General features: G+C 43.6%; 1 protein-coding gene across 3 annotated transcripts in view; it reads left to right on the top strand.

Annotated features, from left to right (window-relative positions):
• The window catches only part of SRGAP3 (SLIT-ROBO Rho GTPase activating protein 3), a 281414-nt gene that overhangs the window by 196310 nt on the left and 60214 nt on the right, over window positions 1-24890 (top strand). For all 3 annotated transcript variants that reach the window (XM_038410230.1, XM_038410229.1, XM_038410231.2), the window contains exons 4-6: window positions 9971-10033; window positions 20917-21102; window positions 22746-22874. In XM_038410230.1, coding sequence (XP_038266158.1) covers window positions 9971-10033; window positions 20917-21102; window positions 22746-22874 — 378 coding nt within the window. The remainder of the gene's footprint in view (window positions 1-9970; window positions 10034-20916; window positions 21103-22745; window positions 22875-24890) is intronic.

Below are 24890 nucleotides of genomic sequence, written 5' to 3'. Positions count from 1 at the left end.
TTTGATTCTCGAAGATGGCCTCTCAGTGTATTCCCATACAGTAACCATCACCCTGTCCTTGGTAACATTAGGAGACTATGCAATTCTGTTAGGCATGTCTCTCTCCCATTCCCTCCTCCTGGAACACTCCCTCTTTGACTGAAAGCACTAGCAGCTTTGTTAGCCTTGAACAATGAGGAAAAACTACTTTGAAATCATTTCCTTTCCCAAACCTTGATCCCCCTTTCTGCTTGCATGTGTGTGTGGTGCGTTTTGTTTCTTTTCCTCCTTACCGGGAATTATGAACCCGGAAAAAAACCCAGATGCAAGCTGTTCCCCTCAGGGAGCTGGGTTGTAGTGTTAGTTATATAAATCTGTTTGGAGCTCCAGGGACAAGGATGATTCCAAGCATCTTGGCTTTTGATAAGGCAGAAAATAATAAGCTTTTCTGCAGCTGGGCTCTGCCCCCCCTTGTCACTGGGCGTTTTAGTGAGAGCCAGGGCAAACCAATAGGGCCAGATTTTAAGTTGGTGGAAGTCGACATATCTCCATTGAATTCAGTGGAACTACAGCAATTGTACATAAACAAGGTATATCAGTTTATACCAGCTGGCAGTTCCGCTCAACATGTCCAAATAGGAGAATAGTCTCTCTTGTTTTAGGGAAGCAGCAGAAATTATTTATCAAAATCCTTTTATCATCCTAAAGAGAAGTCATATTTCTTGGAAAGCCATTGTTATTACTACAGTGGCCTCAATAAGCAAAAATCCCATTATCATTCTACAGGAATGGTCTGGCACTATAGCTTGCAAGAAGAAAGGAAAATTGGAAAAGAGTAAAAAAATTTAAAACAAAAGAAAAAAAGGAAATGAGGAAAGGCTTAAAGAAAACCAACCAACTTCAAAAAGGAAATGGTTAAAGGTTAGAGAGACCAAAATTGAAGTGTTGATGACGAGGGACAGGAGCTAAAGGGGGAAAAAAAATACAGCACGCAAAATTGCAAATAGGGTGTGTGTGTAAGTAAGTAAAAAGAATTGCATCCTTCCTGCCCCCAGTTTGTATGTTGTCTACTTAGCTAAGCTTTTGGGGGTAATCCTCAGTCTTCTTACATGCCTGTCAAATATGTGTCATATCCCCATGGTGCTAATTATTATTTTTCACCAACCTTTTGGAAATAGGCACAGCATTTTTGCTCAAGCTTTCCAGAAAAATTCAACTTGAGGCAGACCTCAATCTTGGCAAATTTGAGCCCAAATGGTTAAAGTTTGCCAGAGTTACTTGGCATTGAAAAGAGGGGGTTAACATGGAAAATGTTCGGCAACCTTTGCAGTAGGCATCCCCTGTACTATAGTACTTTGGGCTATTACTGTAGGATAATGGAGTATTTTAGTGGAGTCTCAGTTTCCTTGGAGCAATACCAGGTAGAGAGAATTACTCTTTCATCTGTAAATAGTCTGTTGTGAGCTATGTTGTGGTGGAAGCACCATAATTATTTCTCCCTGCTGCTACCTCATGTTCATTGGCTTCAAATGACATTGCATCATTATATTGTGATACTTGCATCAGTACTCAATGTGGCACAATCGTTTGGGATGGTGTAAAATGGCTGCCATGGGTTCTCTTTGCAAAGGAAAGGGTTATAATCCCAACATGTTGGATGTGCGAGAAAGTCTAATCAGCACCATTGATCTCTGTAGTATGTGGCACAGGTTTCACCCAGCTATTATCCACCCCCTGTGTTTGGATTTTATTGCAGCAATTAAGTGAATTATGCACCCTCCTTCACTCGGCAATGCATTAGAATCCGGTGTGGAACCTACTGCTATAATCCTGTCTGCCAGTTACAGTGTCTCTTAGCTACCCATTTGAGTTGATTCAGGGGCAGGAATGACTCAATATCAAGTGACTCTCTCATATCCATGACCACTTTGCTGTCCTTCTGTGGGCCTAGTAATCTAAAGCCATGGCACTTGTTATAATCTTCACAATCGTTTACTGCAATCTTAAAACAAAGCTCGAGGCCTTTCATTAGTTACTCTAAGGCTTGGTAGTGTTATACTGATGACTTTTATGGTGAGGGAAAAGCCCAAAGGGATATTAAATGTGTCTTGGGATCTGTATAAAAAGACCCAGTAATGATATCGCTTTTCTTATTGCACTCGTCCGTTAAAGTTACAATGACAAAGGGCAATTGTCCTCTGGTGGATGTGTTTCCTTGTTAGGTAAAATCCATCGGTCCTCCAAAACACACAAATAAATTTCACTAGAATGGCTTATGGTCTGGCACACTGCCTGCTGACTAGAGCCGGTCGAAAATTTCACAAAGGAAAATTTTTCCATTGGAAAATACTGATTTGTCAAAATCAACACGTTCCTGATATTCAGATGAAAACCAGGCAAGTTCTGCCTGATTTCCTGACAGCTCATCTGCTTGTGTCCTTGGCAACCTGCCTGGCAATCTGACGAGAAACCGAGAGCCTGCAATCCCTGGATCCTGAGATCACAGCTCTGTGGCAGCCCAGGGTTTTTAGGGTCCATAGCTCCATGGCTCGCTGTTCCAGAATCGGGGATCTCAGAGACTCCACTTCCTCAGCAACCCCAGGCTGCTTGACTCCCCCAGCAGCTGAGTCCCTGATTCCCCTGGTAACCTGGGGATCCAGATGAAAAATTCCATTTTGGTTCTCGCACAATAGAATTTTTCAGAATTTGTCTCCTGCAAAATTTTTTGGCTTTATCTCCCAATTCGGAATAATTTCCCTCTCCCAAAAGTTGAAATTTTTCATATCGGGAATATTTTGTTTTCCAGCCAGCTCTGGTGCTGAACACTGGGATTGTGTATTCAGGTCCAAACAGAAGCATGAATACTTACAATACAAATATCCCAGCGCCACTACGAGGACTGTGACAAGAGCATTTCGGACATATGGGTGAGCCATTTCAAAAGTGGCCTCTGATTATGGGTATCTCCATTTTTGGGTCTCCAGTGGTGAGACACAACTTTTTTTATTTTTTTTTTCTATTACTTGTGCCACTGGTTCTAACTTCTCTCTGGCAACCAAAATATTTCCCCGTTTAAAATAAAAAAAAGACTTTGCAAGAATGGGCAATGTCAGATTAAAACCAAACCAAAAAAAGGTACTCTTTTGTGTCCAGTGCTCCTTTTAAAAGCTCAGAGGCTGCTGTTTTCCTGCCCAGAGGTGGCTACATTTCAGCTTGTACATGACTTTGGGATCTGACTGTATAAATTCAGTTTTTATTGATGGGTGGTTTTCAAAAGGTTTTGGTTCAGGTCATAAAGTGGTAGAAATTAGAGATGGGGAAAAAACCTTTTGGATCATCCAGTCTATCCCCTGCCTAATAAAGTGTGCCCTGCAGTATAATTTCTAGTTCATTGTTATTGGGAAGCTCATTCTGCAGTCCCCAAAATGCCTTCATCTGAATCTTTAGGAGCTGCAAACCTGAGCTGGATTCTTTATCAGGTTTCCGGTACTTCCTCCTTTGACTGAAGCTGCAAATACCATGAGAAAGCCCCTTCTCTCTGTATTTCAGTGCATCTGGTCCATGATGGAAGCTGGAGGGGCATGCAGTGAAAATGGGAAAATAATAGGGGGTGGAGGGAAAATGTTAGCTAAACATTTCTTCACCTTCAGAATGGATGGCTGTGCCTCGTTCTAGAAACAGGCCAGGGTTTGAAGAACCCTGATCTGTTTTGTTCATTTTTAATCATCATCTTTGGGAGGTATGGGTATCATCATGTGGTTTAAGTGTAGGGGAGCCAGGCACTCCCGAGTTCTAATCCTGTCTCTGAGAATGACCATCAGTGGCCAGGGGAGGTCTGTTAACCTCTTCGCGTCCGCTTCCCCACTATGCATATGAAGACAATGGTGTTTACCTCATATATGGGATGCAAGAGTCAACTTATTACTGTATAGAATACTCTCGTTTGGTAAGAGGCATCGGGCCAAATCATCCACTTGGCCTGGAGACAAGCTATAAACTAAACGAGTCCCTGTCTGGGAAGTATGCAGTCTCCGTGGCATCATCCCTCCTTTCCCGGGTCCACTGGAATCTTTCTTGGGGAGGTTGGGCTTCATGCATGGAGTGTGTGTTTTTCTCACCCCCCCCGACGTAGTCCAGAGTGAGATGATCATTTAAGTACACTGTGGCCCACACTGTGGCCCTCCCTAAAGGGGTTGAGGGGTGTGTGTGTGTGTGAAGGTGTCCTCAAGCATTGTAGATGCACGTGGCCCCTGTTCAGCCATCCCTGTCCTCTAGCTTATCTGTATTTGCAGAGATGAACTCCCGGCCTACTCTATGAAGGAGGCGAACCCCGCCTTTGAGGTAAAAAGAGAGAGGAGACTCTGCTAAAGGAATATTCCCAGAGTTCCCAGGCTTCTACTCACTCATGTTCCACATAGGAGATGATTTGGGCCATTATTAGTATTACTGATAGCTTCTGAGTTTATTTCCTTCCTAAGAATGGTTATTGAAGATGATCCAATTTGATCTCCTGTCCGTACAAATTGGTGTCCCCACTCAACCTCAGCACATTGTTTTGGTAGATGCCAGTGGTGGTTGCTGTCTTATGAGGGGGAAGCGCTTTAGGTGCAGACCCCCAGAAGGGGTTCTGTTCTCCCTCCCCAGTTTCTCTTAATTTGTTTTATTAGGATAGAACATAGGGAAAAAATATAGCAGACACACACATTGCTGTGCTTGAAATAGTGCTATGTTATTCCCTGAGCTGGGATTTAATTACTTGCCGTGACAGTGAAGTGAATTTGGTTATGTTGTGTACTGCAGTATTCTGGATGGAAACCTAATGACGATGTGGTGTCTGCAAATAAGGAACTGCCGGTTTTTTTTTGTTTTTTTAATGCTCACTCTCTGTGTTGTCAAGGGGACTGCACTGTATCTTGCTGTGCTTTTTTTTTTTTTTCCTTTTTCCCCTTGCAGCAGCAGTGATTTTAATAAGAGCTCATAAACTGAACCCATCTTTAGCTCTCTCTCTCTCGCTTGCTCCAAGTAACTGCTTTCTGAAAGAAATGGAAGGCATAAATCAGGCAGCTAAATTAAAGGTTGGATTTTTGCAGATGGTGCCAGCGAATTGGAACGCGCTGCCTGACATTTTGACTTTGTCTCCTCAAAAATAAATTTGGTGTAATTTTTCTCTTGTTTAGAAGAGAGGGGGCAAACTCTGAAGAGATTTGAGTGTCCTTTGGCTTGTTGCCTACCTGCATTGGGGAAAGGAGCCAACAGTGTGAACTAGTGAGCTGTTGTCTTTGAGATCCTGGCCCCTTTACCCCAACCACTCAGAACAGCAGGGCTCTCCATGCAGTGTAGAGCTGGTAAGCAGCATTAAGCTACCCACTCTGGGGTGAGTTTGTGGGTGACGGAGGAGAAGGGGCCTATTAGACATCTAGGGGGCAAGACAGCACAGCTGAAAGTAGAGCAATCCCAAAGGCTGTTCTAACTTGTATTATAATAGGACTGCTCTGGTTCCCAGCAACCTCTAGAGTCTAGAAAGTGCAAATGAAGTGCTTCTAACTGAGCCAATTTTTAAATGTGCTGCACACCTGCAGCTCCATTTTCTTCAGTGGAATTTGTGGGTAAGCAGCACTTCTGAAAATCAGGCCACTTATATTTAGCTGGATTCAAGAGCCTAATTTTAGGTACCCAGGTTTGAAAATTATGGCCTCGCTGACTTGCCCGCAGTCACGTAGGAAGTCGGAGGCAGAAGCAAGAACTGAATCCAGGAATTTAGAGTCTTGTTTCAGTGTCTTAACCACAAGACCACCCTTCTCCATTTAGTTTGGGAGAGGTTTATTTCAGGGGTTTTGGCTTGGCAGCTGCAAAAGATAGCAGTCAGCTATGCAGGTCAGATCTCCATCTGAATTCCTTCAAACTCAGAGTATTTGGAGCTTGAATTTTGGGTGAGGCCTTTCGCTGGTGTGGGAAAGGCTAAATAGTCGAAATACTGGATGTCTGGGTTGAGCTGTGAGTGAAACAAATCTTTGTTAACTCTGTTAATGGAAGGCTACTGCTATGAATAGCTGGAGATTTTCACTGCCTCAATTTGGGGGCCCATTTGAAACACCCTAAAGGAGCCTGATTTTCAGAAAGCAGGGCGTGGTTAGCTCCTTCTGAAAATCCAACCTCTTTAAGGTATCCCAGTTTAGGCACTCAGAAAACCAAGGCACACCAACTTCCTAGTCTCTTTTGAAAATTGTATTTTATTCTTATCTGAAATATCATTCAGAGTTAAATTGTAGCCGGTTAATTGGCTATCTTCTCAGCTGCACCCTGCATACTAAAGACTAATTTTTAGTAATCTAAGCTTAAACTTTTTGGATGTGCGTAGGTTATCCACTCAGCTGTAATTACAGGTCTCCTGTCTGATGTTGGCTTCCTTGGTTAAAGCCATCCAACCAACAGACCCAGGAGATGTTGCTCATACTAACTGCATGCACAAAAATATATTGAGTTGTCTGAGGAACTCTAAAAGTGACTGCTTAGTATTTTGGGGGTCTATGCTTTATTTTAAACCTGTCTTCAAAATATAATGAATGTACTAAGGCCAGAAAAGAGTCCACAGAGAGAATCTGGGTGTAATTACAAGGGAAACGGGAAGTAGTGGATGCACATGTGCAGTAACATCCAACCTCTGGATTTTTAAGTAGGATTTGACTTTGTTTGTGGCCAAGAATAAATCAGCAGCTCCCTAAGAAATGCCCTCTCCTGTGAAATGTTATATTCATATTGTGGGAGCTGGGAGGCTATATCATGATTAAAATCTCCATCTCCTTGCCTGGTAAAATAAAAAAATTAATTGATATTGGGATTTTCGCATCAGGGAGCAAAGGATGCCAAGGAAAAATACCCATGAAACTTTACATTTACGATGGACTGTACTCCCTAAGCTTTCTAAGGCCCTGCCAGTGCTGGAGTGGAAACAGAGGCCTTCATTATGTGGCACTGAAGTGGTTACTTTTGTAGTGTAGTGCCTCATTTGAGAAGTATTTTGACTGATTCTCATACAGACATTGATCCACCCAAACTGAAATAAAGGAAGGGCAGATGTGAGCCTGTTCGTTTCTACAAGCTAAGCAGGATTGCATGGGATCACTAGCTGAATGGGGGATTTCCTACAATCACCTACAAAAGATACCCCAGCACATGGTGTTAGTGACTCTGCAGGTTGCACTTTGCCCGCTAAATTGGTACTGAAGCGAAAACCCTGCATGATGTCTGGGAGTGCTCTGCTGCTAGGCATACTGTCTTTCCTGACCATTTGAGCTTGTTAAAGATGAGATGGCATTTTTTACAACTGTTAACCTTGGGATCCTGGTGAAATTTCCATGTTTGGCATTTATATGCTTCCAATCTCAATTCTCTATGTACTTTCAACTTTATGCAGTATTCTTCAGTTATGCAGTTGTTGCTGTGTGCTGCTAAGCCACTACTGTGTTTCTCCCCAGAGTTGGCTGCATTTGTGTGGTGGATTAAGTGATACCTGGATATTAGTTTAGATTTCAGCATGTAAAATTTTGGATGTCTCAGAATGAAAAGTGCTAGATAAACATAAAGATATAAAATGCTATTGCAGCCATCCAGGGGACCCAACTGCCCTTCTACCTTCCTGTCTCCTAACATTGGACAGAATCCCTGAAATGAGAAACAAGAAAAATGTTAGACCCACAGAGTTCAGTGTTGAATGGAATGAGTTATGTTAGCAAAATAATATTTCTAGAAAATCAGTTTCACAACTGTGGATTCACAATGCAAAGAAATTAGACCAAGGTCCTGATTCTGTGAGAAGTTTAGTGCCTCCTGCTGGAATGGGAATGCCCTCAGCTCCTCCTGAACACAGAGGGAGCTGGGGCTACTCAGAACTTTGCAGAGTCAGAGACGTTATGAGAAATTTTTTCATCCAACTTTATAGACCTCTGTATTGCGCTCATCACCATGGTGTCTGAAACCTGGTTTGGGTGATATAGGGGCGAATGAGGAGTGCAGTAAGTGAGAAGTACAATATGGATGTACAGGTCTGTACAGTGGTGATGTTGTTCACATCTACATTTATGGATTTTATTTGAATAAGGATTTTTTAAAAAAATACGTGGAAATAATAGTCTTGGTTATTTTGGGGTGGCTCACTGCTAACATTCTAGGTGCAATGAAAGCAGAAAACATCTGTATTTTTGTTTTCAAGTTTATAAATGTGAAAAACAGAGTCCCGAAGTGGATTGGCAGCCTACTTGATGATGTCATTTCAGTTTCTGAAGCAGGAAGGATATGAGACAGGATTTGTAGAAGTGTTGTAAATAAAGCCCTGGAGGAATAAAATAAAGCCACACCATGGGGGAATTTCATTTCTAAAATACACACGTAATTAAAGTCTACACATTTGGTTGGTGCTGAAGCAGAGCAAGAGATGGAAAATCTTGTCTAGGAAGCAGTGGAAGCAACAGAGGGCAAATCTGGGTGGGGGCAGAATGTGTTTTAAAAAGGCATTGCCAGAAACCTTTTATGCTGCCAAAATCTACCCGCTCCTCTGTAAACTGAGAAAAGGAAAAACCCTGCAAGCATGAAAGTAATGTGAAAAATGCAGCTAGATAGCAGCGGCATTTATAAGTTGCTGTGTTTTTGTTCTGTGGGATGGGTGTGAATGCATCTGCTAGGGATTAGCAGGATTCACTTGGACACAAGTGATGAAGGGGTTTGGAACAAATACATGTCATTACACCATCTTTCAGACCTTATTTGTGGTTTAAAAAACCCCCCAACAAAACAGATGAACTCCCCCACCCCAGATATTTGACATCCCTCCAGTGTGGAACGCCCTCGCTGCTTCGCTGTGCGGAACCACCACCCAGCCTCATTTAACGCCCCCGCAACCCAAACCCTCACCTCTTCCATTATGCCCATGATCAGTGTGTCCTAAGAGTCACCATCTTCCTCAATTTTAACAGCATGTTTGTAATGCTGTAACATGAATCCCTTCCCGTCTCTGACATCGATCTGCTGTTGCCCATCACCATATTATTTGAGCCCCTACCTTGTGTTCATCACCCTTCCCTGCCCCCCACTGATTATGTTGCATATGTGTCACATCATTGAAAGGGGATGTCGTCATCCCATAATCCTTTTTTAATACACTGAAGATGCATGGTTACTGCAGCAGAACTCACTGGAGTCCAACATGCTTATCAGAGGTTTGCTAGATTTTTGCCAGTGTTGTAATTGTGATGGCTTCTGTGCCACCTACCCGGGCAGAACACTGAGCGCTTGACCTAACCTTGCCCTAATGAAAGGGGCTGAATAAACGTGCACTGTGCTCATGGAAGGAGGTGTTTGTTGGCATTCCATCAGAGTGCAGAGCTCCCAGCTGCGGCAGGAAGAAAGAACTGACAAGTTAGTTAATAGGTGAAGACGAAGGCCCACATCCCTGGCTATGGCTGAGGTGTATGCAGTCCAGCTCAGGATGAGGCATGTGGCAAACTGCCTTTTGCTTTCCTCTAATCCTGGGCTGACTGTGTGCCAGTGTGGTCCCTCAGCATAGCCAAGAGCAACCCAAAGACTGGATTAATGTACACCTGCTAGCCCCAAGGCACTAGTACAGGCTCTGGGGATCAGCTGAGCCATGCCTCCTATCCCTGGCCGCACCCCCACTCCCCCCTGCAGGGGCAAGCTGGCTTATGAATCTTTGTGCCATTGAAGGATCCACCTCTCCTAGGCAATCCTCTGGTGGCTAGCAGTGCTGGCCTTACAGGCAGGGTCTGCCAGCAGCACAGCAAAAAGCATCCAGAGCTCACCTGACAACGAGCAGGGCTGAAAACCATTAAGTATTATGTCATGTAAGCATAGAACCGTGCAAGGTCACACAATTTGTTCATTTATTCCCCTCACCCAAGTGTGCTGACCTTTGTAAGAAAAAGTAAATATTGTGAACGTAACAGAATCTTAAATTACCTTTCAATGTTTTTTGTCCTAGAGTAAAGAAATTGGTCTACAGATGCATGAAGAACTCTTGAAGGTCACCAATGAGCTATACACGGTAAGTAATGTGTTCTTCCTACTCTTCTTTAAGATGTGTAGTGAGGATTCCCTTATTCAGGATCAGAGTTAATGTAATTGGTTATGTACAGTGTGAAACAGTTACTTTTGGAGGCTCTCTCCATCCCTGTTACAGTTACTGCCCTTTTAGGTTTATTTAGTTGTTGGAAATACTTGGTTTTAAATCGGGTTTGACTAGGGCAGAGAAAAACTTACCAGCTGTCCTAGTCCTACAGTGGAGAGCTTTTAAAAGCCATGGATTTAAGACCATATTATAGATTACATGATCTGATTCTTGCAGTTAAATGGAGTGGAGGCCCCTCAGGCTGCTTTGGGTTAGATACAATGTGATCTTTACTCATTGCTGTAATGTTCACACCTGCTGGGGCTTTCCTGATGCTACTTTTACTCCTGTTTTCTGTAGTCACTTTTAGATGTCATCAGTGACTACAATTTGAGCCAGGTTCTGATGGCTCAGTGGAGTCACTCTGAATTGACACTGTTTAAGTGCAGTTGTATCTGACTCTTCTGTGAGTTCTGCTGCCTGCCCGTGTCCCACAGTTGATGATGGCTTAATCAGGCCTTCAGCAGGTAAATTTAGTACCGCTTTTCTCCTGTAAGTGCTGTTCTTCCTGATTTAATTCAACAGTGGCAGTTTCCTCATAGACCTTATCTTCCTAGTTCTAAATGAAACCATGACCCTGTAACCTGAGCCCACTACTCCCAAAGTAGGCTTTCATGAGAAAGACAGTAAAAGTCCTGTATTGCTCCTGATCCTTGGCCATCAGGAGTTGGTTTTTCATTTCTGTTTGGGTTTAAGGATTGATGATGCATTATAGGAAGTAATAGAACATCCATCTTACCTAGGAAAAATCAGGCAATCTAGTTGAGCCGCTCAATCCTATCTGTTCCCTGGACATAAATTGGTCCACAGCAGGTTTATTCCTACCAACAAGATGGATAATCATCTTGTTCCGTCACTTTGATAAACTGGCCTAAACAATAGACCATGAACTTTTTTCTTTGAAATTTCTGCTAAAATCTTTAACTATGAATAGCTAGTTTCTTCATTTAACAGGCTCATTTCTGCATAGGCTGCTGTAGGATTGAATTGCTCTGTGGGTTAGTATGTGGGTGTGTGATCAGGAAAGATTAAAAGGTCCAGATTTGGGAGTGAGTTGATGTCTGGATGTCAAAGGTCTATTAGTGGCAGTAGGAGATTAATCTTAATTTCAGAAACAGTGTGATTGCTCCACTCTCATTTTGCATCTAACTTTAAACCTACCAATTGGATCAATCTGTTCAAAGCCCAGATGTAGGATAAAGACGCCAAATGAATGACGCAACACCGTGAATTCAGTCTAAGTCTCAAAAGTCTGTTGGGGCCTGAAATTAATGCAATTCTGTAAGACAAACTTGGAGTGAAATCCTGGCCCCATAATCAGTGGCAAAATTTTCAGTGCCTTCCGTGAGATTTCGCCCATGGTGCTTTTCTGCTCCCACATTCTGACCTGGGGTGTGCTTAAATGAATAAAAAGGCAGAAAGCTATGGAGAAGGAGAACCACATTACTTTGAGTTGATCTACTTATAATGATGGCCAACGATCTGTGTCAGCCTTTTAGAAACGCGTGGCTGGAAGAGGCATGCTCTTTACAGAAATTACAATGAAACCGGTTCAAGAACTGAGCCTTATTAGGCAGCCTGTTGTCTTAAGAGATTATCTCAAATGTACAGAGTACAAATCATATTACTTTGGTTAAGCAACTGGCTTGTGTCATCCCTTGGGTGATTGTTTAAAATGTTGCAGCATATTTTGCTTGCAGGATGATCCAGCATGGCAGTGTTGCTCTGTGACTTGCCACCATCCCCATGATTGAAGTGGTGTTTTCATATTCTCAGGCCTTGGCAATGTCTTGTAATGAATCAAGGAACTGCCCACATACTTCAACAATATTTGACAGCTAAATCACTGTTGTGTAGAAATGGGGATAAAATTTGGAACCATTGGCTCAAAAAATCAGTCTTCTCCCTCTTATGCTAATGGAGGTCCGTCTTAGTTGGCAGTAAGACAGTAGTAAGTCATTTATCCTCTCTGTTGGCCAGTCACTAGGTGTTAACATTATCACATGCGCTGAGCTAGCACATTGCATGTTGTGTAGGGCTATATCAGCGTTACAGTATTGCACTTCTTTACTGGACTAATGTTCATCAAGTGGACTGATTTCCCTGCATGTTTTCCAGCTATGCATGATAAAAGAGGAAGCTGTGAGCGTCCCATGCATGTTTGTGCCCTGGCTAGGACCCTGGTGAGGATTGTGTGAGGAGAACTATATATAGCATGTGGAAACTTTTGCACTGTTTAACTTGCATCTCAGGGCTTTGCTACCCACAAGCTGGAGCCAAACTAACTAAATCTGTTTGAATTCACACCTTTCATTATTTTGATGTAAACCTGTGTGTATCGACTCTTAGGGTATGTGTACCCTAAAGATGGAAGGTGTCAATTCTGGCTCGAGAAGACATACCCATGCTAGCTCTCCAAGTTACCATGCTAAAAATAGAAGTGTAGCTGTGGTGGCTTGAGCGCTGGGAGGGGCTAGCTGCCCTGAGTACATACCTGTGATCTCAGATGGGATTGTACTCTGGGCAGCTAGCCCTCCCCGCAACAACTATCATTCTGTTTTTAGTACAATAGCTCGATCAGAGCTAGTGAAGATAGGTCTCCTCAAGCTGGAATCTAAATGTCCCAGCTATACTACAGACAAACCCTTATTTTGGAATGAATGCCCTATTCATTTAAGTAAGTCCGTAAAAATAAAAAAAATGACTTAAGTTGCATCAAAATTTCATCCTGAAATAAGAGCATCCACACACAGTCTTGCACCAAAGTAATTAAGGTGGGAATTAAAATGGATTTTGTTGTTTTGTTTCCAATATATGTGTAGATAAGCCCTCAGAATTTGGGCACAAGTTGATGCAAGGTTCATGCGTAAAGATATGGTATCCTCACACACCACTTGTTCCCTTTGTTGTATGCATTCATGTTTAAGGGAACGTCAACCAAAATTTGGGTCAACATAAATAAACAACAAAGTGAAGTTTCTATTTGTTTAATAGAGCTGGTGTTTTCTGTAGGCGCAATGTAATTACTTGGTTTGCATGTGACAACGTTCGTTTCACATAGTACACAAACGAGCACCCAGTTAGAGGCAGCGTACTGAAAATTGCCAAAGCACCCAAATGTATAATTAACCTGGGGAATTCACTGCTGCAAGATAATATTGAAAAAACTTAATTTTAAAAAATGATTGCGTACTTGATATGAATTAGAATAACATCTAGAGCTATATTAAATTAGGGGGAAAATTATAAGCGCCATCAGCCCTTGTACTTCAGAGCAAAGCTGGTTGCCATTTGCAGTCAGGAAATTTCCTCCTGCAGTTATGTGCAATGCAGGTGTTTATCCCTTCCTCTGTAGCATTCGGCTTTGGCTGTTGTCAGACAGGATCCTGGCCTGCTTGGTCTTTTTTGGCTTATTCCAGCAGGACAGTTCATATGTTCTTAAAATAACAATAGGGTAATAACACCAGCTCAGAGTGGGACAGAGATAAATTCCAGCCTAGATTAGAGGTATGTCTCCATCTTGGGCCTGATGCTGCACCTTTGACCTCAGTAACAGTTGTGTTATTGACTCCACTGGGAGCAGGATTTTGGCCTTTGGCCTTCATTCAGCAGAGCACTTAAGCCCATGCTTAACTCCGTCTTTGTTCAGCAAAGTGCTTAACATATGTTTAAGTGCTTTGCTGAATCGGAACCTTAATGAGGAACTATTTAGAAGCCTAAAGCGCTTTAGCTAAAGGCAGCAAGCAGCACCATTTATGACTAGTAATTTTGACTGTGCCCTTTATTTATAACACAATATTAATATTGCAAAATGCAACTTGTGATGTTAAATAACTAATGAACATTACAACATATTTTTCCTCCTTCCATTGTAGCAAATTAACTTATTTGAAAAAAGAGCCCAGGGACACAGCTGTGGCAGCTTTTCTTTATGATCCAATTGATTTGAGGACTTCAATAGCTCAGACATAGGTGAGCGGTTTATTGCAGGAGTGGGTGGGTGAGATTCTGTGTCCTGTGTTGTGCAGGAGGTCAGACTAGATGATCATAATGGTCCCTTCTGACCTTAAAGTCTATGAGTCTATGAGCTTAAGACAGGGACAATATGACTTTGTTCCAAGTGCTATCCAGAAGGCATGAGAAGATTGCAGATTGGAGAGTAGATTGCTATAGGTAGACATCCTCCAGAATTAAGAAAATACTTAAAATAAATAGTTGTTCCTTTCAGCCTGGGAACTTTAAAGACCAGTTCATTCCTAGAGTATAAAGTGACATGAGATAATGAGGGCTGTTGTCTGTACAGCAAACTTTCCAAGGCAGTGGTGTCATTGACACAAACTTCATCAGCTTGGAAAGAATCAATGATATAAAATGATTCTTTTATACTGTCTTAGAGATTTTCAGAGGAGGTGCAAATTGGACAAGGAACAGTCAGTTGAAAAGCGCTGTGCTCTACTCTCCTAGTAATCATTGTATTCTTGCTGCTCATGAGTGGGAGATGATCTGCAAATTGGAATAAATAGAGCCTATCCTGCAGTGAAGTTCCAGTCCTGTAGCCCCTATTATCCTCCAATCCTTTATGTACGTCAGGCTCAAGTGGGAGTAAAATATGGTGGGGAAGAAAGGCCTTTAAGCAAAATAATTATGATAATGAACAAACATGACCGTGAAAAGGGTGTAAAGTGACGAGGCTGCAGTGGGAGTAGATTATGTTCTATGATGCTCTGTGATAAGGTATTTTCCTTTTTAAATCAGTCTTTCTTGCACAACAGATGTGAGGCCTGAACTAAAGCCCATTCAAGTCAAATAGATGCTAGCTGACCACAGTGGTCTTTGGATCAGCCCCATGCTTGAGCACCATGGTAGGTACAGAAGCTCAAACACAGCTGACAAATAGTTGTGCTGAAAGTTGCTGTTTGGGCATAGCAGTATCCAGGTCCAACGAACACCTCACAACCTGGGGACAAAATCCTGGTTGTATTTAAAATACCGACTGGGCCAGGGTTTCACTGTCAGACCTTCTTGTTACACTAGCACAATGCAGTTGTGTATGTTTGGCTCTCTGGAAATGCCTGGGCTCTCTCTGTTGTTATAGCCAGATATTGCCCAAAGTGCAGCCATTCCATTCAGCTTTTCCTCTGTGTTTTCAACAAAAAGAAGCGGGGTTGGGACAGGGTAGCAGAGGAGGGATTGTATGAAAACCCAGCAAGTCTGTCTTCCCCGTTCGTGTATGTAGCATAGGAGGTGTCTGTCTGGTTTGTCTTCTGTGATTTTCTTTAGGGAAACTGCAGTTGCAAACACATTTGGAAAGTTATGGACTTTGTGACATAACACAGGATAGGGCAGAAATGGGACTCAAACCTCCACTCGCTCTTCTTTCCATTCTTCTTAAATTATAAATCGGAGACGGCATGTTTCTGGGGGACTTTGATAAGGCATTTGAAGCTCGTTTAGAGGCTATGTTTATGCTTGGCTGGGAAAAAGATCTTGTGTTTCAGCCGAACCTCTTCCAAGCAAAACACTAGGTTCTTTTTGACAGCCACAGCTGTGGAAAATGCTGTGTTTTTTCTTCACAGGGGTTTGTGCAAAGTTCCTTTTTTATTCTGCTTTTGCTTTCTGTGGATGCGCACTCCTTGCAATTCACTGATGTGTGCCCCCCCCGCCCCACCCTGCAACAGTGGTTTCTTGTAGCTTCCATCCAAAAAGGTTACTTGGCCCCGCTTTGTTCAAAACTCTGGCAGAGCTCACAGTCAGCAGCGTACCTGACTCAGGTAGTGGGTTTGTTGTAGGGAAGCTGGGACTTGCCCAAGGTCATGCAGCGAGTCAGTGACAGAGCTAGGAATGGAGTGCAGAGGTGAAATGCTCACCTTACTGACAGTGGGAGTTCTCCTGACTCCAAGGCCTGTGGCTGAATCCCAGGGCCATCCTTTCCCTCAAAACACAGGAAACATTTTTATGCCTCTGCTGACAATTTCAGCTGACATTTAAAAGGAACCTTTTGTCCATATTAAAACTCAGTTCAGAGGACATCATTTTGGTTGAACTATATTTGCTTTTAATTGAGTCAGGAGGATCTGTTTGCCAGCAGGTATTGATTATTACTTGACTTGTCTCTTGTTCAGACAAAAGCTGTCTTCCTCTCACCCCCCCCCCCCCAAGGTACTTTCTGCATTATACTTATACTTTGACATTATAGATTTGTATTGCAAAGAGTTGGTGTCATCTTGGATGGGGAATATAAAAGGGGCTCTGGTTTGGAGAAAAGGCTCATTTAAAGAGGTGTCTATAGCCATTATGGAGAACAGTGGAAATGTTCATGAGAGCATGAAAGCGGATTGATTTTGTTTGTGATAATTACGTTGGGCCAAATTGCCACTTATGTGGTTTATTGCTGCCTATGGGGCAAGAAGATTCTGAGAGCATAGATTCGTGGAACCTGATTGTTCTATCTGGCAGGGCTGCAGTGGGAAGGGAAGGCTATAAGTAGGGCCCTGCTAAATCCATGGCCATGAAAAATGCCTCACGGACTGTGAAATCTGGTCTCCCCACCGCTCTCCAGCTGCCCAGCTCTGAAGGCAACGCCGCTGCCAGCAGCAGCGCAGAAGTAAGAGGAGCAGTACCACAACACCCCCCCCCCCGCACACTATAACTTTGTGACCTCTCCCCCCACAACTCTTATTTGGGTCCGGATCCCTACAATTACAACACCATGAAATTTCAGATTTAAATAGCAGAAATCATGAAATTTATGATTTTTAAAATCCTCTGGCTGTGAAATTGACTAAAATGGACTGTGAATTTGGTAGGGCCCTAGCTATAAGGTTATATTGTTGTATTACCTCCTGACTTGCCTCCACTGATCCCCATGGTAATGGCAAATATTGTTGCCCCAAGTTCCCATTGGTAGGGGTGGGATGTTGAATATTGCTGTGGGGGAACAAGTGTAAGGTAAGAGGCTATCAGTAGTTTGCTGTAAGGATCCTCACAGGGTTCTTGTGGGGTGGGGTGGAGTGAGATGGAGTCAATGCCATGGGGTACTTGTCACTGCCTCCCCCCCAAATATGCCCTGTTGTGTCTTTGTGCAGTTAGGAAGCTAGAACAGTACATTGCCGATGAAAAGCAAGTGCCATGTTTACTCTGCAGTCTCACAGACGTGTGCTGGTAGGCAGGGTCAAAAGCAAAGCCCAAAGCCATGGAAGATCTCAAAGGCCAGAAAGATCAAATCTAGCACATGTCCCTTAGGGTTTGGTTTGCATTCCAGCAGCCATCTGAAGAGCCAGTTATATAACAAGGTGTGCTTTAGGCCAAAGCTGTCTCTCCACTCCATTTTTAGCCAGGGATACAGGGTTATTGCTCTCTGGAAAATCAATGGCTCAGAAAGAAAGTCCTTGTAAGTTTATTTTCTTTAACATTGCCTAAAGGGTGAAGGGATAGGGGCGGGGATAAACTGTCTGTGCTAATCAGGCTGTAGTTCAGTATCCCCCAACGATTCCTCTTTCCATCCCCATCCCCGAGTCAGACAATTATAAAGGGCTCTCTAATCACAGATAAGGTCTGGCAAGTTACAGTCAGTCATTTTCTCCTGCCTAGGGCTTCCCTCTCGCTCTACTTCCTTGTTCAAAGGATGCTAAAAAAAATGCTTAGCACAAAAAATTTAGTAGATCAACTTGAGCAGTATGGGCCATTTTCTAAACTGGAGTAAATCGGCGCAGCGCTGTTGATGTCAGTGGTGCTACATTAATTTACACCATCTGAGGATCTGGCCCTGTGTTTGCTTGGGCTGATTAAAGGCACGGAGAGCTAATGTACTGCTCAGCCTGACAAGAACTTCAGGGAAACACTGGGATAAATGCCCAGAAAGGGGGACACCAACAAAAAGCAGAAATTAGTGTGGGATCAAAAACCAAGATTTCAAAGTGCCTAGAGATTTTAGGTGCCCAATTTGAGAGATGCCTTTAAAGGGACCTGATTTTCTGAAAACCAGGCCTTCTATGCCCAAAATCTGCACCCCAAATCACTAGTAAAAATTGTGGTCAGCGTCTTTGCCATGAAGAGAATTTCCTCTGAGGTAGATATCCTGGGCAACATCCAGACCTCACTGGAGTCCATGATAGTCTTGCCACTGACTTCAGTGGGGCTAGGATTTCAAACCTTGAGTCCAACTGATTTATGGAAAGCTTAATAGGGGGAAAGGGAGAGAATGCAGGGACTGGGTGGGCCAGTGGTGAATGTGGCTGTGAAGTGAGGGCCACGCCTGGTCGTGAGGGGATGGCTGAGAGGCAGCCAGTTCTGCCAGGTATGTGCTTACAGATTCAGAGAAAAAAAGAGCTGTCCTGCAAAAATGCAATCCTTGTATTTGTGTTACAGATCCCCTTGCTGATTCCTTACCTTACAGGAAAAGTTTTTTTTTAACCAGCCTGTAGAATTTAACACAGAATGATCTTCCAGCGGCAGTTCACAAACTCCTCATAAATCCATCCCCTTGTCACCTCCGTTCCTTCCGATTCAGCCTCTCACCAGTGCACCTGATTTACTAGGGGTCCCCCTTACTTTTAGATCTACATGTGCCTATAGCCCTTGCAGACTGGTGTCCTCTGGCTGTCTACCAACTATGGGTGTGAAGATGCCGAGTCAAGGGGAAGCTTAATTCGTGTTAACGGTGGGAATGTTTCCCCATGTCATATGTGATCCTCTTAGGAGCTGAATGCTTTTCTGAGAGCAGCTGAGCCCCTCCAGTTATGTCTACACTGCATCTGGGAGTGAGCCTGCCAGCCTGAGTCCAGAGGCTCGTGTTAGCACACTAAAAATAGTAGTGTAGACATTGCAGCTCAGATTGGAGCTCAAGCTGAGGTTGGGGTGGGGCTGGGCCTGACATTGCTATTTTTAGTGAACTAGCATGAGCTCCGTTAGCACAAGTCTGTAGACCCAGGCTGGAGGCTGGTTCCCAGATGCAGCGTAGACATACCCCAAGTTCCGCTGGAGCCAATGGGATGTGAGGTTTAGCATCTCCCAGAATTGAGCTCTTGGCATTCCCTTCTCTGATATTTTGGTTGCATCCTATATTTTAATGCCAATACCATACTGTAATGTTGGTGCTTCGTAGGCGGAGAGCTTTGCTGGCATGTCTTCATGTCTTTGGAGGGTTTGGTGCCGTTGCAGCATTGGGCTTGAGGTGCGGAAAGGGAGAGGTGTCAGTGTCTTTGCCTTTGCACCTGGGGGCTGTGGCCTGCTCTCATCCTTGTGTTAGGAGGCGCTCAGAGCTGCTTTAAGTCCCATTTTAAAACCTTACTTCTCAAAGCCATCAGCATGGCAGAGTGAGTTTGGACTTTTTAATTAGCTGTTCTGTTAGCTGCTTGCTCTCTGTGGTAAATGTCGTCATCCATGCACAGGTCCCTGAGAGGTCAGATTAGTTCTGAATAACACCCTTTGAGGAGGACTATAGAAACATCCTTAAACCTTTGAAAGTGGCATCAGCGTGGGTCTGTTTGTCTGTCCATCTGCCTCCCCTGCACTCTGGGGCTGGCAGGGGCTCCTCACTCCGGTTCCACCTAGGGAGCCGCTCACCCAAAACCAGGTGAGGAGAAAGGGGACTGAGCCATAGCACTACCTCAAGGGGAGCAACGTAAAGGCTTGTGTAAAGCACACACCCACATGTAAAGGAAGAGTTTGTGCTGGCGTGAGGCACAATCTTCACCAGCACTGCTCCTGGGGCTGTGTAGTTCCACACTGTGCCCTATGCAGGGCAGTGGCATAAAAGCCAGAATCTGGCCCTTCATGACTAGCTGTATTTCGCAGCCCCATTGACAGCAGTGTCCAGACCACTAACATGTAATTCTGCTCTGCAGAGACCAATCCAGCATCTCTGGCCTCGTCAAGGCAATATGAAATAAAACGTCTGAGTCCTGGAGCGAGCTGGTGAAAGGGGACAATGCGACTGAAGGCATAAAGAGAGAGGAGCAGATGGGTTTTTCTTGCCAACACTATTAAAATGATCACACTGTGCCCTCTGATCTTTTATTTTTTAAAATGTGATTGTCGAAGTGAAGCATCTGTAGATGTTTTCCTTGGGACACACAAACACCACACAACTCGAGCTGCTCTTGTTCCTAGTGGGATGGGCGTCCATGTTGCAAATCCACCATTGCATTTGACGCCAGATAAGGCACGAATTGGTATGGGCGCTGGAGATCAAACTCTGTTTCACTCTGAAGCAGCACCCCTCCAAGTTAAAGATGAGGCACGTCGGCAGGGCGGTGGAGGGTTGAGCTTGCCTCTTCCCAAGCTGCACCTGTTTCTATGACTAGAGAATTTGAGCCTGGTTCTCAGTTACTCAGTTCCTGGACTTGGGAAGAGGAGGGTTAGGGCCAAGGTAGCATCAAGCTACCTTTGTGCACCCCGTATCCTGGAGCCTTGCAAGGGCCTGTCTGCCCCCAGCTCAGAGCTGCTGTAAGCTATGTCCTAGTTTCCCTGTGGCTCTGAATAGCAGAGAAGCTGCGGTGCAGTGCACTCTGGCCATGCTCTAACACTGGGGGATAGCGGCAGAGATGATGTAGAGTTATGCCAGCTTTGTCCTGGCTGTGGAGATGTTCTGTTTAAGGGTTGGTCTCAGTGGCTGACCCTAGCCCCCTTTAAGAGGTGGCATCAAACAGTCTTAGCATAACTGAGAATCCGGCCCATGGTCTCTAGGGCTCTCCAGCCTGCACTGTGCACAAGCACGGACACTGTAAGTGTCAGAGACTCATTACCTTCTGTCTCTTCAGGTGATGAAAACCTACCACATGTACCACACGGAAAGCATCAGTGCTGAGAGCAAGCTGAAGGAAGCAGAGAAGCAGGAGGAAAAGCAGTTCAACAAGTCTGGGGACATCAGCGTGAACTTGCTGCGGCACGAGGACAGGCCTCAGCGTCGGAGCTCCGTCAAGAAGATTGAGAAGATGAAGGAGAAGGTGGGTGGGAGGAATAATGAGCCTCCCGCATGGCTGACAGCACGGCTGCTAATGGGCGCAGTAGTGGATGCCAGCTACATGTGTACTGGGCTAGATGTGCAGACAAAAATCTCTGTGTGGCAAAGGTTTCGGCTCCAGCATTCACCACTCTCATGCAACCCTTTCTGCAGCCTTTGAAGGGATCCGGGAGGAAGTCTCCTGCTAGTTCGATGCTCGTGCATAGTTCGGCGAAGAGCAGTCTGGGGATGCTATAAAAAGTCTCTTTATTGGTTGTTAGTAATGGAGATGTGCCAAAGTCAGTAGGCAGCAAGGGTTTGATTCCAAGTCAGGCTGCGACCTTTGAGCAGAAAACGGGGCCCGGGGAACAACATGAAGCACACATCCACAGAGAGGATAAAATACGTGGTTAGGGACTGATGTGGCCAACCATTAAATGTTGCACAGTGCCTCAGCGTGGAGAGGGAGTTGAAAAGGGCAGTTGAAAGGGCCTCCCAAAAGCAATGGCTTTGAAAAGAAACACAACAAAAAAGGCTGAGGCAGCCAGCACAAACTAGAGCAAATGAAATGCTTATACAGGAGCTACTCAGACTGTGGCCAGTGGGTCCGACTGATATTTTAATCACACAAAATCTAGGATCTGAGAGACTTTGTCGACTGCTGAGGGAGGGAGCCTAGCAGTAAATCTAGTCTGCCACGGTAATGCTCTGTCAAGTGGACAGAGAGGACACCATGGAGGGGAGGGTTGTGGTCAGCTTGCAGACTGTATTTCACTGCTTCTTTTTTCATCTCCCAAATCTGTAACAATGAACAATATATATTCCAGGATTCATTAGATCAGAGACTTGAAGGAAGAGGCTTGGATACTCTTTCCACTGGTCTGTGAGCTAATGGGGCAGCATTCTGATGGGGCTCCGAAGAAAAAATGCAGCCCTAGTGCTAGCACACCCATTACCTCTTTCTTCTCCAGGCTGCCAAAAACCTTGCATTCTGCAGATTCACAAACTCCAAATATTGTCATTCGGGCACGTTTTCTGATTTTCTTTTTTTGTGAAAATGAAAAGTAGCCTCCCTGGTCAGGAAGCCGTTAGTTAGATGTGTGTTTACCCAGCTGTATATGTTGCACTGGAATATGAGATAGCAGAAAGCCCCTTGCAAGGGTCAGGCATTCTTGTTTAACTTCTTGATTGGAGACCACCCTGAACAAATGTCCTGAACTTGTAGGGGTTTGAATTCTGGACCCCCTTCTGAATTTTGCAGCTTGAGCCTTTGGTCCAGATTCCACAGCCAGATGCAACTGTGTAAATCTGGAGTAATTCCAGATATACATCAGTGTAACTGTGAGTAGAATTTGGCCCTCTAATCTTGACTGATGCCAAATCTTCCATGAATGTGCAGATAAGATAATTGTGCACTGAATGCATTCTGTACATTCAACTTGAATGCACTTGCTGTGCTGTTGAATGTATCGGGTACGTTCAGATGGATTTGCTTGTTTTATTGGTAAAGGATATGCTGCATCCTACCAAGAGGATGTTAATACTTACACCAGCACAGCAGTGTGCTGTGGAGGACTTGTAGCAAGAGGAAATGTGAACCTCCTCGATAACTTATTTGTGTTTTTACATTCTATTTTGCTTTTTCAGAGGCAAGCCAAATATTCTGAAAACAAGCTGAAGTGCACTAAAGCCAGGAACGATTATCTGCTGAACCTGGCAGCCACAAATGCAGCCGTCAGTAAATACTACATCCACGACGTCTCTGACCTCATTGATGTAAGTGATCCTTCTCTCCGAATGCATCCTCCCCTCCTTCCTGTTGGCAAGTAAGCAGCCGAGTACTAGACACTGATCCTGTTGCTCACCCTGGTGTGCGCTGTGGTAATAAAGGGGAGTTGGTTGGCATTTTGAACTCTGGCTAACCTGTGGGTCTTTTGCAAACATTACAGTTTTTTTTGGTGTTTTTTCTCAGCGCTTCCCCCCACATTATACAAGGATAGTGACAGGAGCCCAGTAGTCATCGTGTGGGAGTTGGCCTTTAATACATTTCATGGAGGCCACATGAAAGCAAAGTCATTGATTCATTTTTAGTCAACATTTAAACCTCCCTTCTCAACAGTTGACAAAATGTAGATTTTTTGTTGTTGTTGTTGTTATTGGTAACTATCAATACATATAAATTAGAGCAGGAAAAAGTCAGTCCTCCAAGATGCAAACACCCCAAATGTAGACATTTGGATTTGGAGCCAGGTCTGAACTTAGTGGTCCAGGGCTATCTCTAAGATAAATCTACCAAGTACATATTATTTTAACACTTATGGCATCTTTTACATCATCGCACAGGAATTGCAAGATTTTGGCTTCAATGTGCCACGGTTATGGCTTCAGTAGAAATTTCCAGAGAAATATTTGTGTCTGGATTGGCATCTTCTTATAGCCTGTGGTAGTAGCCTTGTATGAAATGGCTAGAATACACTATAACCTCCCTGTACATGAAGGTTTACAAGGGCATAAACTGTTAGAGTGGAATTCACCCCAGTGCAAGAGGGCCTGGAAAAGGTACTGTGCATCACATAAACTCTTTAATAAGAAGCTTAAGTGATGGATAGGGTCTTATGTGGACCTTTTGAGGTGGGGTGAATTTCACCCCAATGCAGTAACATGACATGGTTGAGTGTTTTATAAAAAGTTTTAGCATACAACTGGGCAAACTTTTATTTAAAACACATATGAGTATCTGGACTGATACTAAGATTGTCTGTATTAAGACCAGATGGCCTTAGTGGTCTCATCTGGCCTATCTAAGAATCTGTATTTAAAATGGATGAAAGAGAAACCTCTTGAAAATTAGGAATCTCAAATGGTTCTTTATTATGGAAGTTAGACATTGAAAAACCTAATTGTCCTCACTAAATCCATAGCAGTTTCCACTGATTTCAGTGAGAGCAGGTTTGGGCTGGATGTCCCTGCCCTATCAGTTCAGCATTGTTCCCCATTCCAGGCCTGACCCTGCAAACACCTATGGCTGAGCCCAGATCCCAATTCAGAAAAGCGCTTGAGTATGTGCTTAAGTCTCATGCTTTCCTGAATTAAAATCCTAGTGCTTACAGTTGTAAATAGCCCCATTGCAGTCATTACTCATGGATGCAAGCCCAGTAGTAACTGCAGGATCAGATCTTGTGTATTTCCTTTTGTTTCATGCTGTGTACGTTTAAGTGATTCAAGAAATGGGATTTCCATCACTTCCTGTGGGAGGTAATATTGCAGCTTCATAGTTCTTACTATAAGGAATTTCCTCTTTCTAGTCAGGTTTAACTTGCTTCAGTTGCAGCAATGGTTATATAAATGACATTGATCTATCTGTGTGTGCTGAGTATTTGTCCTGGTTTAAATGTCACTAAAATGCATTATTTGAAAAACCATTGGAGTGTTAATTTCTTGTAATGAATTTACAGAATCATATTTATTGGTCTAGTTAGTAATTTTAAAGGGAGGTTTGAGGTAAGACTCACAGGAATTTTAAGATTTTAGTTTGATAGAAATGTTATTGGGTGCAATTTTTGAGGCTCTTTCATCTTGGTTGTGTTTATTACTATTAAAAAAAAAAACAATAATCACTTGCCAGTGGAAGTATACGAACAGAAGAATATGAAGCTGCCTTACTGATTTGCCCTTTGGGTTTCTGTAGGTTGTTTTTGTTTTTGTTTTTCTTTTTAATGAGAGGGACTTTTGTTTTCCTGGAGAGTTGCTGAATTCCAGTTTAGCTCTAGCTGTTTTTATGTTGTTCCTCCC

Source organism: Dermochelys coriacea, chromosome 7, assembly GCF_009764565.3.
Source record: "Dermochelys coriacea isolate rDerCor1 chromosome 7, rDerCor1.pri.v4, whole genome shotgun sequence".
Classification (NCBI taxonomy): Eukaryota; Metazoa; Chordata; order Testudines; family Dermochelyidae; genus Dermochelys; species Dermochelys coriacea.
This window is presented reverse-complemented; position numbering and strand designations above follow the sequence as displayed.